Here is a 20,304-nt window from a genome sequence, read left to right as displayed (position 1 = left end):
CCTGAAGCGTCCTTGTCCATGCGTGTGGGAAGTCAGTGATGAAACCAGTATTCTCCTGTGCACAAAGATCCCAATTGTACAAGCAGGCTTACAGCATGTGAATTACTAGATAATTGTGAATTCCTGAAACCTCTTTGAAATCAGTTGTTGTGCATTCCTGGGATCAGAGTTTAACAAGAGATCAGAGCTGGGATAGATGAGTACTTAGCCCCTGGAGTCTTAGGATCTGATCTTATGATTGGAGGGGGTGTTGTGTTAATAGCTCTGCCCTCCTTGATGTACAAAACTGCAAAATACCTCCACAATTAGCAGAACCTAATATGTCTTCAGGCAGGTAGAAACAATTGTAGGTGTCTTGTACTCCTCCATTATTTTTTAATTTCGTGGCTCAGTCTATGTTGCTGTATGTAGTTATTATGTGGGTTGCTATTTGGATTGCCTCAAATCAGCCAAAACAATAATACACTTTTTAATGGAGTAGGTGAGAAGGAAAGAAGAAAAACTGAATCTGGCAGCAATGTGTTCATATAGATGCTTTACATGTTGTGTGCTTGCTAGAAATATATTTAGTTATTTTGATTTTAATATACTACTGTGCTTCTTAAGGAAGACAGCTCCATAGTCATCATTCATGTGCTGTAAGTAAAGATTTTACTTGAAGGGGGGAATAAAGAAATATAGACATGGGGATAATAGAAAAGAAAGCTTTAAAAAAGGTTAGAGGGAAGAGAACTGCATGTATGTAAAGAGAGCAGAAAGGGAAACAAAGTGCAGTTACTTGGAACATGAAAATCGAGCCATTTGGATTCAGGTTCAGTGTTTCATCAGATTTGAGGAGAAGTTGGAGCTTTATATTTGAAGGGTGTCTGTGAGACTTGCATGTCAAAATTATAGAAAAAAGTGCATATTTATGGATAAATGGGTCTACACTAGGAAAATGGGATGGTTTTTCTTAATTTCAAAATTTCTTAATAAAATATTAAGAATGATGAAATATAAACATTGCCTTGTCTGAGGTTCAGTTTAGGATCACCTAATTGCATATCATATCTCTTTTTAATTGTTAGAATTAATTCAAAAGAAGTGGCACTGTATTGTTTTAGTGTACATTTGAGAATAATTTATTAAAAGCAGAGACATTGTTCCATAAGGTCATGGACTTTAGACTTTAGACCATCATTTCGACTTTATGAATTATGTTTTTAAGACTATTAACTCTTTGAAGAAATTATGATCATCTGTTTCATTTATTGCCACTAAAATAAAAGCCTAATACCAGCAGAATCAGAAAGCAATTAAAGGAGAGTACCATGGTTAAGGACAGATGATGTGTCACTGAGCTGGTTAACAAGTAGTTGATAATTTTACATACAGTAGGAGCAGATTGACTTCTGTCTCACATCTTGTTCTTGGCCTGTTTTTTGTATGTAATATACTAGGAAAATGAAGATACTTAAATCTGATGTTAAATTGGCATTTGTTTGTGAGCTTGCTCTTGAATGCGTATTCGTAACAATGAAAACTCCTCCAGCAATGCCAGGGGAAAAGTGGGAATAGTAAACATCTGATACCATAAATTCTTGTTCTTGCACTCAGAGATTACATTTAGTGTCACACTGATTTCTAATGCAGTGGTTCAAACAAAACAGAACATACTGATTTGGCATCGACATCAAAATACCAGTTGCTTTAGCTTTCATCAGACTGTTATGAGATGATTACCTTAAATTTCCAGCTATTATGTTAGGAAAGCTAAATGTTTGGAAAACAGGAAAACAGCTATTATGTTAGCAAAGATTTAGAACAGTCTGTCTCTGGTCTTGGTAGAGATGCTTGCTTCTCCAAGGAGGTTGTTGAACAGAAAATGTATTAGAGCTCTTACAGAAAACTTAACCACAGGGGTTTTTTAATGTAAATTTGTTGTCTTCTATTACAAAGTTGAATGAAGAGATTATCAATATCAACGTTACAGAATCTGATATCTTCATATGTTTCCAGTTTTTCTGTTGTGAATGAAGTTCCTTCAAATTTTCAGATTCCTTTGGGAATCTTTTAAGTGTAAAAATCTTTATCAAAATCTGTTTAATTTTTTTATCTGTGAAAAATGGAACAGGACAGGGATTATCAATGGCTTATATTTCTATTGCTCACATAGTTTTGTACATGTTTCATAAGATTTTTACAGCAAAGTAAATGACCTGTTTGGATAGATTCGCACCATGTATTTTTGGATTATCTTTTCCTCTTTGTGACTGTTGTCACAATAATTTGGAAGTTTAGTCTTTAATAGGTCTGTAGTTTTATACCCCTGCTTCTGTGCTGTTATCTGTTACAGATTAAGTAATTTCAAGATTCATTCAGTGCTCTGTTCTCAGGGATATTTCACACACACACTCCTCCTCCCACCCCAGCTATTCTTGGTCAGTCTTCCAATAAAATCAGATAACCAAGAAAATTCCATAGAGAACAACAAGATGTTAGTACCATGCCAATATTAAAAAGAACAAAAACTAAGTAATTAAATCTAGTTGTCTTGTTATCAGTTCTGAGAAAAATAGTAGGAAAACTGATAGGGGTTTGAATTAAGGATTAAAGGATGTAACTATAGCTAGAAGCAACCAATGTTGCTGAAATCTGATTTTGTCTTCTGAATATACTAAGCTTGCCTTAAAAACTGGGCCATTAGAGTGCTTTCCTTTTCAATTTCTGTCTTCCATTGTCACTAGTCCTTTTTTTGTATTGGATTCTAGCTTTAAACAAAACAAAAATAACTAGGACTTTTTAATTAATATTGTCTCACAGAGTTTACTTTATAAAACTGAAAGGTATCCTCTTCCTCAAACTACTTAACATTGAAGGACATTCCCCACACCTCCCTCAGATTTTGGGAGTGACAGTCTGAATGAGTCAGTATCATTGTCCTTTAGCTCCTGAGAGGAACTCCAGCAGCATATGCATGCTGGCTTGACTATCTTGCTGATAATATAGGATATAGTCGTATTCTTCTGGGAGGAGAGAAGCATCCAGGAGTATGTTCACTAAATCCCAGTAATAAGTTTGCTTGGCATACTTTTTTAAAAAACTCACACCATAATCCTGAATATATTCTAGATTTCAAAAAATTCAGAAATAATTGATATGTTTGTGTATCAAAATTTCCAGTACTTTATTTTCTACCTGAGTCCTAGCTTTAAAAAAAGCTGTTTCAAGAATGATGTGGTGTGATGAGGAGAAGAAAAAGCAGTTGTAAATTAAGTATAACAGGAGCAGATAAATTTCATATGCCAAAAAAGGGATTAAAAGCTTTTTACAGATGCAGTCTTGCAGGATTGGAGCCCAAAAGGGCTTGATGTTTGAGTGAATGAAGACGCTTTGAACTGGACTATTTCACTATCACTTAGTTACAGATAGCTGAATGGCATTACAAATGCAAACCTCTCAGTTGGTTCAAGTAGCATGAAGGAGTAGGATTATGGTTGTATTGTTTAGAAGAAAACTCCTGAAAAAATTTTGCAAAGGAATTAGTCATAGAATTCCTTTTTCCTTGTTTAATGGTCTTTTCCCTGTCATTTTTCTCTTGTGTGTGGCTGAAATGTCTCAATCTGGGGCTGCTGTGGATGGCAGTGCCACCATTTGGTCTGCAGTATGGTAAAGAAGTGAAATGTGCTTGGTCAGCAAATCCAAGTGTTAAGTCTCTGGATAATAAAATATTGTTTTACCTTTTAATCACCTACTCAGCCCCATTGGAGGGTCAGAGGGGCAATTAATATCTGCATTAACGCTTTACTTAGAAAACAGCCCAGTTCTTTCCCCCCACCTCAAATTGTTAAATACTTTCACTTTTATACAGCTCATGAAAATGAGAAATACCTTGATGTAGTAGGAAATAGTTTTTTAGATAAGGCTTAATTTAAGCTATATCTGGATAGAAATTGAATATAACTTAGAACTAGACTAGGTTTTTCTATCATATTTAGTTACCTTTCAATGTGCGAAATAGTCGGAAGAAGAGTAAATCTACAAAAATGTACTTCACTTTAAGAATCTTCTTAGGAGAATGCTCTTTTTTATTCGTCCTGTATGTCCATATTTTTAACATGAGTGTGCTTTATTTAGCAGTTCTAAAGGCATTTAGGCTAAGTAGTGATCTAGATTAGTGATCTAGATCTAAAATTTGTATATACCATTGGTGGATTGGTTTTGATTCCAAAGGAAGACATTACCTATTTTGTTACTTTTAATCTTTTATTTCTAATAAAAACTTGTGTTGTCTTAGGCACAATATAGATGCCACTTGAGAAATTCACCCTTAGCTGTTCATTTGTATTTTTCAGAAAACCTGTAAATATGTTATGTAGATATGTCAACCATGCTGTCTTTTCACGTAAATGAATTGAAACGGAAGTCCTGTGGCAGACGATTATGCAAAAATCACACCTCTTTAGAGGTCATTTAAATTGTTTTAGGATTAGTGTAGTGGTAGGGCGAGGGATTTTGAATGGAAAGAGGGTAGATTTAGATTAGATATTAGGAAGACCTTTTTCACTATCAGAGTGGTGAAATACTGGAACAAGTTTCCCAGAGAACAAGTAGATGCTCCATCCCTGGAAGTGTTCAAGGCCAGTTTGGATGTGGCTTTGATCAGCCTGGTCTAGTGGAAGATGCCCGTACACATGGCACCTGTTCTATAATTCCATTATTTTTTATCCCCCTAGATGACTTTGTCCAGTAAGCAATTGCTTTTAATGTACTTTATCTGCTTTTATGGCACTTGGACATGTTGTTATTGTATCATGTATTGCATCCACAACCTGTCACAGCATTAGACCTACCAGCCAGTATTGTGTACTTCATCTTAACACCAGTGTCTAGGCAATCCAGTGCCAGCAACATGAAAATCAGCACAGTTCTTTTCCTCTCATTCTATGGCAGCCACCAGGATCATATCTGGGAAGTCTATTGTTGTAAGTTCCCTTTTAAGCTATTATCAAATATATTTGCATTATATTTGAGAGCGCCCTTACACAACTAGCTGGATGTTTTTATTCTGACAGCACCTGTAGAGGTGGCCTCTGAGTCCCTGATTAACTTTGCACCTATCCCATTTAATAGGAAGGGTATTGTGCACCTGCTCTGTTCATTCTTCTTTGCTTTTTGGCTGTTTCAGATCTTCTCTATGTCATTCCTTGTGTTTCTCACATTTGTCTAGATTTTCTTAGGTCTTCCTGTCTGTGGAAGACCTTAATTTTATGATAAATTGTTTTGGTGTTCCATACAGCATTCACCACTTTGATTTCTTCAACCTTCTTTAGAGCACAGTCGTGATTTTCCAGCAAGAGTAGCTTTTTCATTTTCCTCTGTACCAGTCACCTGTCTTAAGCAACTTTTGCTGATACAGAGGTCTCCCTTGTATTTGTTCTAGAATTTTAGATCCTTCTCCTCCACCCATCTCATCCTCAAGAATTGGTATCCAGGACAAAGTGGTTGTGAATCCCAATTTTTGTTAAAGGAAGGTTCAGCTGGAACTGGTAAGACCAATCATGGATCCAAGACCTGTATCTTCCTGAGACTTCTATTGAGGGATTGACTCCTGAGTAACCTGGGTAGCTGGATCAAAGGTCCAACAAAAGCATGTTAAGAACTCTGCAGAAGCTTTGTTATGCCTTCAGTTCTGTCATCAGCTTCTTGGAAACTCTGGTTTCTAACCATCCTGGCCAACTTGCTGAGGTTGTTCCTCATGCACTTCAACTCTAGCAGGCCACTTTGCTTTCTCAAGTGCATCAGTACCATGGTGGTGTAACACTTGATGTTGAATTGGAGACTCTGTTCCTGATCGAAGAGGCAGGTTTATATTGAAGGAAAGCTCTACATTAATGACAGCTGAACCCATCCTATGTCCAGGTTTGTAGCAGGCTTTTGTTTAATGGTTGATGAATAGAACACTGCAATTTTTTGAAGTTTCATAGTATCTGGAAGTAGGTGTTTAGACATTTGCATTTTGGTCTTTAAAATTAAATCCTCGGAAGTTAGGAATTGGTGAATATTTTTCCCAGGAAAACTATTTTGCTTCATTCAGGTCTGCTGAGATATTCAATCCTTCTTACAGACTGCACTGTACTTAATATCCACAAAAAGCGAGGATAACAGGGCATGTGTGTAACCTTTATAAGGTGACCCATGTTTCATGTCTATCTTCTCCTGGTGTCTTCCAGGAAAGGTAGTGAATTGATGAACTCAGAGTTCAAGCATTCTCCTTCTTCCCTACTACTGCTGCCTCGGGAATCCCTGTGTGTTCTCAACGTGATGGTAGTTATTGCTGCCTTGGCGTTCAGCCTCACCATGTGGGTTGTTTTGGCAAGCAACCATATTTTCCTGAAGTACACAAATGAGGAGAAGATGATATGTTGGTTGGTTGCTTGTTTCTTTAAAGCTGTCTCAATAAAACTTGAACAGAAGCTCTTGAAACATGAAACATTTCTGGAGCCTGATGGCTGACTTCTGAGTGTCAGAGACCTCAGAAAAGGAGAGGAAACATGAGAACGTTTGCAGAAGAAATAGCACATATATCTTTTGCAGAAGAAGTTGTAAGACAATACAGAGGTCCCTGCTTGCATCTTTTGTAAGATCAGCTTTTTGTGTCTGTATGATGGGTTAAAAACACATCTGTGGTCTTCCACCAACTTCTAGGAAATACTGAATTGGAAAACCTGAAAACAATGCCACCTTAAAGGAAGAAGCACATTTCCCAAGAGCAAAACAAAAAAAGCCATTTGCACTGGTGGTGGATGTATTGATGATAGCTATGCAAGCAGTTTCCTTTTGATGGAAAAGTATTTGTAGTACTTTAATCTGATCATGTGCTGAGTTAATGGTATATTTACTCCTCCACTGTGAAACTTTTAAAGAAATTTTAAGCCAGATAAATTGAAGTGACTCCTAATTGTATCTACTTTTAGGTGGTGTTTTATACTTGAAATTAGAATGAGGTTGTCGTGTCTGCAGAATTTGGGTTTGTTTCCATTCTTTATAAGCAAGCTGGTGTTTGAACTCTTTCAGCTTATAATAAGCTGGTAGATATGTTTTTCTGTTTCAGTTTTTGTTTTCACATGTTGGTCTAACAATTAGCGTGTACCTTAATCACACTGAGTATTGCTTTTCCTCTTTCTCCTGAGACTTTCCCACTGTGTTTTGTTTCATTTATTCTACTTAATCAGCTATTACCTTGTTTGGAAATTGAATAAGTGATTTAGTAGAGAATAATGTCTGACTGTTGTCTTGAGGCTTTGTAGTGGTTTGGTCCAAAATACTCATTACTGTTTATCTGCTGTGAGATAAGAATTAGGAGAAATGCAAAACAGGCACCAAACTTGAAAGAATATAAAGAAGTTTATTAACAGACCTAAAAGAAGAAAAAAAAAATTATACCACCTTCAGAACTCTCCTCCTCCCCCCACCTTCCTCCCTTCTCCCACTGACAATGTGAAAAGACAACCCTTAAGATGTTCAGTCTGTTACCACTTCCATAATAACCTTGTTCAGTCCATTTAGAAAGAGAAGTCTCTTCTTGCTCATGCTATGAAAACATTATCACAACGAGACAGCCGCCCACTTCCAAATATTGTTCAGTCCATTTAGGAAGAGGAGTCTCTCTGCCTGCGTGTGAGTCCTTTCCCCCGACTTGCAGCTTTTCCCGCAACTGCTTTCGAGGGTCCACTCTTGAAGTTTTTTGGGGTACAATTTTAAGGTTGAGCCGTTCAGAAACAAAAACAGAGGCCCTTCTCCTTCCCTGGGAGCAAAGGGTCTTCATCATCTTCATCTTTAGGACTATCTCTGGGAGCATCTCTAGGAACTGAGGTTTTCTCCTTTCCCATTTGGAGCAAAAGTCCTCATCTGGTTCATCTCTCCCTGTCCAAACTTCTCATGAAATTACAGCTGCATCAGCATCTGCCTATCTCAGCGCAGGTGCTTTTGCTTACGAGTTGAACACTCCACCCCCCATATCTTCATGAAATTACAACAGGATACTCTGATATATCATAGCTTCACAACAGACTTTCAGCTTTAAGCATCTCCTCTCTCTCTTCCCTCAGGTTTTCAGCTCTTCACAGCAATAAAAGGGTTACTCTCACCTCGGCCTTGCAGCTTTGCAGCTGGAATGTTGAATGTTTCTTATCGCAGTGGAGAGGGGGGGGAGCCGAGCCGCTCCGGCTGCCCACGGCAAGGCAGTGGGGGGGGTTCCACAGCTGGAACAGGTCCATCGACCCAGGATGGCCGTGGCCCGGCCCTGCCTGGCCCGAGCAGGGCCTGGCTGGGCCCGCTGGCCCCCACACGGGGCCCGCAGCCACCTGTGCCAGCGCCGGAAACGAGAGAGAGCTTGGAGGGGGAGTTTGCCTATTCTTAAATGTGGATCACAGAGGTGATCACAACTTTAAGTGGCTTAGAGAATTGTCCATATTCAAACTGGCCAGCTGATAGGTTCTATCAGTTCCCAGAGGAAACTGTAAGCACCCCTTAGCAAGGACGTCCCTTCCGGGACTATGCTTGCTAACCTATGACAGGCTTGCAACTGCACAGATGTCTAGTGAGACCCATATACATAATAAAGCAATAGAATTATAGTTTGGATGCTTGCATTTTAAGAGGGAAGTAGATACGAGAACTTCCCAGCAGCTTCCAATGGTACTTGGAGCAGATGATAATATCAACATTACTGAAGTCATATGAAGAGTGTGAAGTTATATTTCCTCTAGAAAATAGCAGGAAACATCATGTCAGAATTCAGCAGCCACAAATTCTGCTTCTTTCTTCCTTCTCAAAATATTGAATAATTAAAAAGTGGAACCGAAGGTTGTGGACCATTTTAATATAAAACGTAATTTCTCACTGCTGGTCTTTGAAATGTCATTGGTGAATTTCAGTCTGGTTTCTGCAAAAGCATTACAGTTCTTGCATGCATGGTTTCTACCACATGGAAAGGGTCTTATTAATTAAGTTGTTTGGTCTCAAAAACACTTAGATTTTGCAGCAAACTTCGAGCCTCATTTTTATTCAAGGTCGGATTGAACGGGACTCTGAGCAACCTGATCTTATTGAAAATGTCCCTGATCATTGCCAGGGTGGGAGTGGACTAGATGACATTTAAGGGTTCCTTTCCAACCCAAACCATTCTATAAATATCTTTCCTAAACTTGTACAGAATTGCCTTCAGGGATTTGAGAACGGTGTTTAATAGCATGAATGGCATGGAAAAACTAAACATGAAATAATTATTAGGGTGGCTTTTTTTTTTCTTGCAAAGAGGAGAAAGTGGACATGAAATTAAACAGTCAACTAAATTAAACAACAAGGAATTTGTGGGGGGTTGTGAGGGTTTTCGCTTTTTCTTTGTTATTTAGGGGTTCTTTCCTTATGGCAAAGCCATCTCTGATGGCTTAGTTGTAGGGAGATGTCATTCAGGAGTAAGAAAGTTTGGAATTACAGGAATATGGAAGTTAATGAATTACTTATAAAGCTATTATCTCTGAGTGGTTTTTGACCTGAAGTCCTTAGGAATAGTGTTTTATTTGTAAGAGGATCAGATATTTATAGTTCCTCATTAAACAGTGGTGGAATAGGAAAATAAATAGCTTTTCGTAATATCAGAAAACTGACATTTGTATAACATCTTAACTAGTACCTTATTTTTGGTTTTGAAATGTTTGTTATATTATGAAGGGTGAAGCAGATAAACCTAAAAAAAGAGTAACTGAGGTACACAGTGGTAAAAACCACAGAGACCTTCAACAGAAAAAAAGCACTAGCTGGTATGGCAAAATATGAGAAAAATACAGGGTTGAACTAGTTTACACTGTATTTTGTTTCCTATACTGATGAATTCAAAAGGGTCTATACATGCATCTGTGTACTTGGAAAAAGCCAGTGCACTTGAAAAGTCAGTGCACTTGGCCACTGGTTGTATGCCTACTGCATCTAAGGCATCACTCTTTTGTGACTATCCTCTTCTTCTATCTTGGCTCTCAGGCAAACAGACAAATTAATTTAATATTAGTCAAAGGATGAAATGAAGTTTTTTAGTCAGATGAATTCTTTAGATCCTAATCAGCCTTGGAAAGCTGGTAATCTGCTTGGTGTGAATGTTGATTTTTATGACATCTTCCCTTGCTTAGCATCTGTTTGCTATTTCCTAATGCTAATAATATGCAAAAGATGCACAAAAAAAAGTTCCCTTTCACAGTATCTTTAATTAAAAGCTTGATAGTTGCCTTTTGTAGTATTTAAAAGTCCCACGTGTATGAGGAATAATGGAAAAGTTCCCTATTATGTTGTGTGTCTCTAACAATATCCAGATTTTAAAAAGGAATTCTTACTTGGGAGCACACTAGCTTTGATTTCTTGAGAAGTAAACCCCCCGGAAAATTAAAATAGAAAGAACTTCCATGTGAGTCAGTTTACATAGCAGTGATGTAAAACTTCTGAGCATTTGCAAACAGTCTCATAACAAGTGTTATATGCAGCTTCCACAATTTTTCTGTCATCTCTCTCTAGAGGTTTATTATTGATCTTTGAAATAAAATACTGAAAGATTTCCATGAAAAAAATAGTATTTTCATTACTGACTTTCTGAATATCTTTAAAACCAAAAATGCATGAAATAGTGATACTGAATTTCTGAACAAAAGCTCTCCAGTCTGTGTGGCTGAAGATTTAGGGAAATTCTGGTTGAAATTCCTGTATGGTGGTGTCCCAATGGCTTTGGCTTTGCCTGCAGCGTCACTTTCTGTGTAGGACTGGAGTTTGTTTTCCAAGACTAGCATTTGTTTGATTCCTTAAGCTATAGCTTGACCAGTTAAAGCTCATCATCCTGTCTGCTTAACTCACATTGTGGATTCAGGTGTGAATAACATGGAAATAATTCTTCAATAATTTCATGAGATTGCTATGTCAATATTTAATTTTGCTGTATGATCATCACTTATACCATGTGCTTTACGGTAGCTGGGGTCTTGCTGTTAAACTCTTTGCTACTGTCAAGCTTTGATAATGCTGGACATTCTGTTCTGGAAATTCATTATTTCACAGTATCCTTAAGTGCTTATATTATTAACACATCTGTGGAAGTTTTGTCTGCTACATTTGAATAGTATAAGTGTTAATAATGTTAAAGCAAATTGTACTAGATTGCTGCAAGGGAAAAAAAAAAAAAGGACTGTGATAAAATCTCCACAGGAATGCAATGTATGTTTCAGGAATGCTTTTCTCTAGTCTCAGTGCTTTAGACTTTAATTTTGTTTTGATCCTCAAAATAAATATCCTTCTCATCAATACACCCCTGCCTCAACCCTCCCATTCACTAGTACTAAATCTTTTTTTCCAAGGTGCCTGTTCTTATTTTCATTGCCATTATGCCTTGTGCCTGGAGAAGTCTTTTGATCCTACCATCAAAACAGCTTTTCAGAGGCTAAGCAAGCCCTTCTCTCTTTAAATCTGTTTAATAACAGAAGTAAATGAACCAAGATAATTGGATTTGAAGTAAAAGTTGTCATTTACAAGTATTCCATTTGATTTTTTTTATCTTTTTCCTTTTTGCACTTTTGGAGACATAAAGGAGAAAGCAAAGTGATTATATTAAAAAAAACCCCAAACAACAAAAACCAGAACAAAACAACCCTACCAACAACACCCCTCAAACATAAACTAAACTGATAATGAACTTACTTATCTTCTGAAGACCTTAAAAACTGAATTTAAAAATCAGGCCATTTATATTACTGAAGGAGTTGCCTTCCTCAATTTATAAAGCATTGGTTAATGTACATCATCTCATTTCTGGTTCTTTGTATACTGACGTTTGCCTTGCTCAGTTGTTGAAATTTCTAGGATTACTGTTGTTGGGTGGGTTTTTCTTGGGGGTTGGTAGTGGTTGGGTTGGGGTTTTTTGTTTGTTTCATTTGGTTTTTTAGCCTGAAGAACTGGAAGCAATTCCTTCTATTAGTCAGGTTGATTCTGTATTTGCAAAATTTTAGTGCAGAGAACCTCTTCCTTGGGATTCCTGGTTCCTTCTAGGCCGTGCCACCACCTTTTCAGGTGCCGTAACGTCTCTCACATAACTGAGTCTTCTTTTTTTTCTTTCTGGCCCCTCTTGTAAGGTAACATTGTACTCTCCTACACGACTGTTCTTCCTTGTTAAAAGGACATGTTCTTGGCTTGACTTGAGTGCTGTTATGGTAATAACATGCCAAGAGGCTTGTTTCCTTACAGCCTTTGCTAATAAGGTGTGTCAGGGGCAGATACTGAGTGCCAGCTTCCCGGTACCTCAAGTACTGCCGCCCCTTTAATGCTAGAACTGGTGGATGCCACAGTGCTATTTGGTGTTGCAGTGGTGCCACTGCAGGTTGTGTGAAGGGAGAAGGTCCCCTATGGCGCAGTCTTCTCTCTGGGAAGGTTTCCTTGTAGCAACTTCTGCTGTGACTGTTTTCCTTAGGCAAGCTACAGTTACAGGGGGAGCAGCTCAGAACCAGCGTGGGGCCTTAGTGAACAGCAGTCTGAGCAGCTGAATTTTGTAGAAATTAGTCTGAGAGGGACTGTGGCCACTGTCAGCAGGCTTAACTCAAACTGTCCTGCTAAACTTCTTCAAACCTAATGTTCCATTAGCAAGGGTAAGATATACACAGGTGGATAGATGCCTGTGGCAGAGCACAGACCTGGGCTGCAACTTCACTTCTGTCTGTCCCTCTGCTCCAAGAAGCACTTCAGAAAAATCTAGTTCTATAAGGCTCATCTTGCTCTCTTGCTGAGAATGGGTTCACTTATTCTAAATTTCCAGATGTTGTTTTGGCAGCGTGACAGCCATGCTCAGCTACCAGAATTCCTCGGGTTTCTTTCTGACAGACTTCTGTCTCCAAAACAATGTTTTCCATGCTAATAACCTGGACAATGGTCAAAGGTTTTCCTAGCAGAACTGCCTGAAAAGAATGCAGACTATTTAAAAGTCCATCTGAGATCATTTGCTACTTTGACATTCTCCTATGCATGGATTATTTTTTAACCAAATGGGAAGTCAATTTATAAAATTTTGGAGTGTCGAGGTTTTGTTTGCTTACTCTGTGATTATGCTAAACTTTCATTACTCTGAATAGGAGGGAGTCTTTTCTGCAGAAAAGAACGTTGGCTCCCACCAGTCTTTTAAATATCTCTTTCATCCCTATTTATGGGAGATTGTCCTATCTTAAGCTATTTGAAGTGGTGGTTCATAGTTTCTTGTTGTTCAGTCTTGTGTTTTGGGTTTGGTTTTTTTTTTTTTTTTAAGCTGTTGACTGGGAAAAAAATGTGAGAGGAAAAGTACAAGTTATTAATCTAAGCATTTAATACTGCAATTCTTATCAGTTACAAGGAATGTGAGACAGAAAGAAGGTACTTCTGAGAAAGCTTGTTGTGAAGGCAGTAGAACTAAGAGTGGTAATTTCAGCTCATGAGACTTGGAAAATCAAGGTCCACAACTATTTTCATATTGTGTGACATTTTCTCTGAATTTTCAGGAAGTTTGATCTACCTATTTTCCCACAGGTCATCTGGATGTTGAATGTAGGCTTATTGAAGTGAAACTTCAACTTTTATTTAGGCTTTTAATACCACTTTGAGATTGTGTCTGTACTTTTGTTATAAATGTTTTAAAAGATTTTTTTTTCCTTTTTCATTAGTAATATGTAGGTACTTATTTCTGGGTTTCATTCTTTTCAGAAAGGAAAAGCATCTTTCAAAGCAGTCTGCTACATGGGTTAAGGTACAAATTCCATGAACCTGACAGTGCTAATTTTTCATTGATTACTAGAGGTCATCTTTTTTCTTCCCTCCCACCATCTTCCTGCACTATTGGGTCAGCAAAAGTGAGAGATATTAGTAATTCTGTAAAATTATTTACAGAGTCATCTTAAACGGAAACAGCTGTCACAAATCCTTTAGATTTTTTGATCACACGTAGTAGAAGCCAGGATGCCTTTTCTTCCTTCTACATCTCTGAAGGCAAACAGCATACAGTAAAGAAAATAATTGGATTCCCTCTTTGTATTTACAAATAAGTTGAGAAGAAAATGTCACAAGCAAATGTGTGATAATTAAAACTTTGGTTTCTATACTCTTACTTTTGTGTTTAGTCCATTATCCTTTACTGTTATGGGAAGCATAGTATTACTAAAAAACAAACAAACAAAAAAACCCAAACCCTGAAATGCCTGCTTTAAAGCTGTTACTGTAGCATACATCTGCACATGAAGTTAAATTGCTTCGCTTTATCTTAATGTATTTAACATTGTTCATGAAATGGACTTCTTTATCTCTTTACAGTAACATGCTTCTGTAATGCAGTATTTTAAAAATTCTTTTCAAGTAGTTTAACAGAGGTTCTTTGAGATTCCTTGACTTGTATTTCTTGCAAACTTCCTTTTGAGTGATACCTTACACTGGAGAATACAACAATTTTATCTAAAACTGATGAGGTTAAAGGGAGGGATATTAAAAACCTGTCTGTTGAGAGGTGGTTCTTCCTCATTCATTGGATGCTGATCTGAGATGAAATGGCTGTTGGGCAATTAAGGAGACATGCATGGTAGAGGAGAACCAAACTTCCTGGGTTTTGAGCATAAAGAATAAGCAAATGCATTAAGGGCTGATGCTGCTTCTTACTAACGGGTGGTTTGATGTGGGGGTTTTCTTGGGATACTTAAAATATTTGAAATAGTTATTAACAAGTAGAGTTCTTATTTCTTTAACTCATAATTACAGGAACTTCTATTATAGAATCATTGCTGCTTATCCCTATGATGTGCCCATTGTTCAGGGCTAGAACTCTGTTAAATGGAAACTTACCGAAAGTAGTAAGTGTTTTGACTTTTAAACTGTTAGTTAATCATGAAGCAAAGAATCTGGAAGCAAACATGACTATTGTTTATCCACATTTTGTATCTCCCAGTTTGTTAGGCTGTTTTCTCAAATAAGCAAATAAAAACTACTTACATGGAGAAAGTAGTCCTTTTAGAATGATCCTAAGCTAACCACAGTATGTACTATACCTAGCCTCCCATATTATTTGGCATCACATGTAATTGGTTTCTCCTTCTGCAAACTGCAGCACCATCAACACCAGAAGAGAACTTGGAATTATTTTCGTTTGCCTTAGATTTAATGAATCTGGTCTTCCTTTCTCTTTAATTTTTCCCAACATTACACTGGATATAATGTGGTTGCCTAATGAGAGAACACCCTTCTGATGAGTGGATGCAATTTCTGCTATTAGCGTTTCACCAATTTTCATTATTCAAGACAAAATTGGAGGAGAAGCCTTACTCTGCAAGTCTGGAGAACACAGTTATTGCAGTTTTCAAATTTTTATGCAGAGCAGAAGAGCACCATTGGTGTTGCACACTAACACCTTTTTGTTTCCTTGACAGCCAGCAGCGTTTGGATGGTTAAAAAGAACCCTTCAGGTTGATAAACCATCTTGGTTGTTAATAAAAGATGATTCTAAGACATGAATACGCCAAAGCTGTAACTTGTGCTCTTTCTGTTTTTCTTTTGCTTATTCTTTCACCTTGTATGTAGCTTCATTTATTTATGGGGTTTTCCTTGCTCTTCTTTGGTTTCAGATGCGAGTGTCTCACTGGTTTATGTGGTTTCCCCATGTGCGAGGCAGGCTCCGTTCCCCAGATAGTCTCACGTGGAGATGGAACACCTGGCAAGTGCTGTGATGTCTTTGAATGTGTCAATGGTATGTGAAACTTTCTCTTACACCTGAAGAAGAGGGTTTTATGTGTCTCTGGGAGATGCTGGGCATTTGGTTATTTTTATTATGTTGTCAAGATCTAAGAGAATTCATTTTCTTGAAGTTCACTCAGTAAGAAGGAACTGGAAGTTTAGGTGAAGATACTGATGTGGGAAACTGTCAGTTTGAAGTTGTCAGCTGCTTTAGTTTCTGAAGCACTTTTCTCTGTGACAGGCAGTCACAGGTTTAGCAAGACTCCCTCACTGTATGTTTTTCAGGTAGTCTTTTGCCATTAGCAAACACTAGAGGCCTTCTAGAAGTGAAATTTTGTTAATCATCGCAACTGCTTGTGGCAGCACTAAGTGCGTTTAGATGATGGGGTTTGCTTTAAGAATCAATTGCGGAGTAATTTTTAACACGAGTGTACAACCTTTAGAAATTAGAAGACAATGTAGGAATGTATTTATTCTCATTCTTTGCTTCCCAGTCTAAAAATTCAGAAAATACTTTAAAACCTTGAATTTGTCATGCAAGTGACTCTATCTCAGGACTGTTCTATGTATAGAACTGTTTATAGGTGCTGTATGTGGTGAGTTGTGAAGAAACAATATTTGGTTGTTGGTAAGGAGAAAAATGCTCTTGAAGCATTGCGTAATAATTTCTGTGCATAAAAAATTACAAACTGTTGCAGTATTTATTAATTATTCAGCAATATTTGATCTTGTTTAGTGTTACAACTGTCATTGCAAATGGAGAGAGGGAGAGATTTCCCCAGGAGAAGGTTTGTGTTATTTACACATAGCAATATTTTAAAAACACAAATGCTGATTGAAAAATAATAGTATGTATAATGGGATATTATATATAAAAATTAAGTTTTCCCATGCAAATAAAGGAATTTGTATCAGGAAGAGTCACAGATTCTTTACTCTCAGAGTAATTCTTTCACTATCTGGGTAAGATTGTATAAATGCAACTTATCTACTTTTTGGTTTTGTACACTAAAGTAATACTCATCTTTGTTTCATATTTGTTTCATTCTGTTAAAGTATCATTTCTGAATCTGATTTAACTGTGTGAGACACCTCAATGCAATATTTAATTCAGGATTTACTTTAGTAAAGAAATACAAAGCCAATTTCCAACATGATGTCTCAAAGGTACAATGCACTGTGCTAATTGCTTCTCTTCAGTCTGCATGTTATTTGTGGATACTGCTGACAAAACTGTTGCAGTACATATATTGCAGCAGGTGTGAGATGGAGCTGCTTTCAATGGCCCACTTTTTTTTGTGGCTTCTTCATGTCCTATTTCCAAGTAGAAGTTAGATTCATTTTTTCATTGGCAACTGAATTTAGACTGTCTTTAGCACTGTTGCCCTGGGCATCACTGCCTTATTGTGCACTGTAGCTCGCTCCAAAGATCCAAGCTGCTTTTGGATCAAGATTCCTTTTTGCCTCTCAGGCTTTCCATACTTTAGTAGCCTAGACTACAGAGTAAATTGGAAGAAAAAATAGGAGTCTTTGAAGGGAAGATGATGCCACAGAGGGAAGCAGAAAGGCCAGATTGGAGAAAAATGAAGGGTTTTAGGTCTGTCTTGTATATGTCCTTAAAAATCAGTTTTAATATATTCCAGGCCAGTGTCAAAATTATCTTTAATAAGCTCCTCTTTAAAAAAAAGAAAATATTTCTGACAAAACTGGTCAGAAAAGTTAAATACTTCTTTTAGAAAAACACATTTGTCATTATGTTTCTTAATGCTACAATCAAATTGTAAAAAATAATGCTGTATGACGTGACTTTAAAGTGCTTCAAGCAAACTTCCAGGTGCAGTTGTTAATGATGCTTCATTTGGGAAGTAGGAAATAGTTATAAACCTGAAGATGATAAATATTTTTAATAACAATCTGTGAGCAATTGTGAAACTACTCATGAGTGTGTGACATCTGGATTGTGTGGCATATCATTGGTATAGAAGACAGAATTGTCATAGAACATGATCTGCATTGCTTTATAATTTGGGGTTTTTCAAATGCATTTTAGCATGTTTAGGTGGTTTTTTTTTCAGGGACAACTACTACAAACAAAAACTCTAAAACCTCTAAATTTATTCTGACAAGAACTTCTAGATAAATGTTTAATGCAATGACAAATTGACGTGTGTGTGTGTGTGTGTGTGTGTGTAGTAAATCCCTACCATTACTTTTGTCAGTTTAAAAGGAAGAGGAGGGGGGAATGTTCTTAGTGAAACTGATAATTGAATTTAATATCCAGTTCTGGTTTTTTAATGTATTTTGAAATACCTACAAGTGCAGAGGAGATACAATTGATATCAGTAACAGATGGAGAAAATATCATACAGTGATAGGCTTAGATCAATTTCTTTGCTTCATTAAAAAAATTGCCTTCAAAGTAAGAAGAGTCAAATCTGTAAGATCTAGGACAAGCTGTTCTCAGCAGTGAGGGTGGCTAGCTGTTGGCACAAACTGCGGGGAGGATGCTGAATTCCTTATCTTCATCCTTTCCAATTAGGATTAGATGCCTTTTTAAAGCATGTGTTTTTATCAAATGTAATTTAATGAGTTTATAGATGGTAAGTGGGGAAGTTGTATAATCAGCATTACCAACAAGTTTCATTAGTTACTTTTGTGTTTGAAAACCTCTGAAAACAAGCAAGAGGATGGAATAAAAAAGAAATGTACATACTCACATTAGTATCATTTTCCTGCTATTATAACAACTATTGAATGAAATAATTAAAGAATTAAATAATTCCTTTGGCAGTGAGGGGAGCAGTCAGGAAGAATACTGATCATCATTACCTTAAAAGAAGGGTATCATTACAAATTAGCGTATGTAGACTGCAAAAAATCTAATTTGTATATTTAGGTAACCCTAATTATGGTCAGAGTGTTAAAGCAGGCCAGACTTCTGCAATACTTATTGCAATTTTGTGTTAATGTCATAGATACAGAATTATATGTTCAGAGTATGGGTGGGTTGGCTTTACTGTGTAGGAAAGAGCTCTGCTGTAGTTGTAGGATAACAGTGGCCAATGTTGTGGGGATAGTAATAATGGCAGCAAAATGATGTCATGGAGAGACTCTGCAGTATTTTCTCTTTGTTGTTTCTCAACAGTTTTGGGACAGATCAGGTATCCTTTTGCACATGTTTTTCCTGGATTTAATATAGAATTGATTTAGAAGCTCTGCGATATATATGTATATTTTGTGTGGTTATCTTTGTTACTGACACACACTGTCTCAAACTAGCTTTTGGTTAGTCTGTCTAAGAAAAGCATATTAATCTGTGGCAAAAGAAACTTCTGCAGTAGTTACTTCTTTTGCAGACTGTGATGTTTGATGTTGTTGCTGTTTGATTATAAATACAGCATTAAGTCAATACACTCGCCTTTATTTTCCTGCTTCATATTTATATTAGGTGTGTCCTTATGCTTCACATCGTGTGCAATCTGCTGTTTCTCATAGTTTATTCTGTATTTATATAGACATCATAAATCACCAAAATAACACTTATTCCTGCTTGGAAAATGGTCCTGGTGTTTTCATTTAATTGGAGCTTGTTGTTAAGTACCTAGTGTCTGTAACTGTCCAATCTTTCCATACATCAAACTTCTTTTTGGATTTTTTTTTATACAAAAAAATAATTTAGAAAGTACTGAGAACAATTTTCTTATTGGTGAGAAGAAAAAAACCTACATTGCAGATAGATTAAAATAGTTCTGTGTGATATTTTAAACATCATGAATGTATGCAGATATCAGAGTATTTTACCTAAAACTGTTACACTAAATAGAGATATAAAGTTGTGCTTTTTAAAGCACTACTGTATTTAAAAGAGTTCACTATTACAATTAATGCTTACTGTCATTAGAATGTGATTCTTGTTCCAAAGGTGAGTCAATTAAAAAGGTCATTTTTACAGCATGAATTGATTTCTACATTTTGAAGGGAAGCGTCTTTGTAAGTAAAATCATTCTATGTTGTTAAATGGTGGTAGGAATCAATCCAAAGTTCCCTTTTGACATGATCAAGTTCCTTGTCGTGATTTATCTAGGGTGAGTATTTGAGCCATCCCTGAGCATACCCTGCCTGGTCTTTGGATGTCACAATGAGAGCTCAGACAACAATGATGGCTACAACAATGTTATTTATTTCTGCTCCTTTTTCTTTGTCAGGAGAAAGGTCTTTACTGTTTAATTTGTAACCTAGACCTTGCAACTCTATGGAGCTGTTTGCAAACAGTGATTTAAAATGCAGTAGTGGTATGATTTTGTCAGTCATCTCTGCTTAGATGGCTGGCTGTTTCTTCTTATCTTACATTCTTGATGACCATCAGAGCAAGCCCTAGTTCGTGCATGTAACACAATTTTAGCCTGAAGGAGACAGAAGTGTGAATTGCTAAATTGAAATCTCTGGCTGGCATAAAATAGTATCACTAGAGGTATAACTGATGCAACTAAATACATCACTGCTTTTTGGATGTGGGAATCAGAGATTTGCACAGTGATGTTCAGTAGTGAAGTTTTC

General features: G+C 36.9%; 1 protein-coding gene across 1 annotated transcript in view; it reads left to right on the top strand.

The window, feature by feature from the left end:
• Positions 1-20,304, top strand: part of CRIM1 (cysteine rich transmembrane BMP regulator 1) — a 177,130-nt gene that overhangs the window by 92,711 nt on the left and 64,115 nt on the right. Inside the window, 1 exon segment of the mRNA XM_032102594.1 lies at positions 15,639-15,760. Within this exon segment, the coding sequence (XP_031958485.1) occupies positions 15,639-15,760 (122 nt within the window).

Source organism: Corvus moneduloides, chromosome 3 (genome assembly GCF_009650955.1).
Source record: "Corvus moneduloides isolate bCorMon1 chromosome 3, bCorMon1.pri, whole genome shotgun sequence".
Lineage (NCBI taxonomy): Eukaryota > Metazoa > Chordata > Aves > Passeriformes > Corvidae > Corvus > Corvus moneduloides.
Note: the sequence above shows the minus strand (reverse complement) of the source record. Positions and strands in the feature narration are given on the sequence as shown.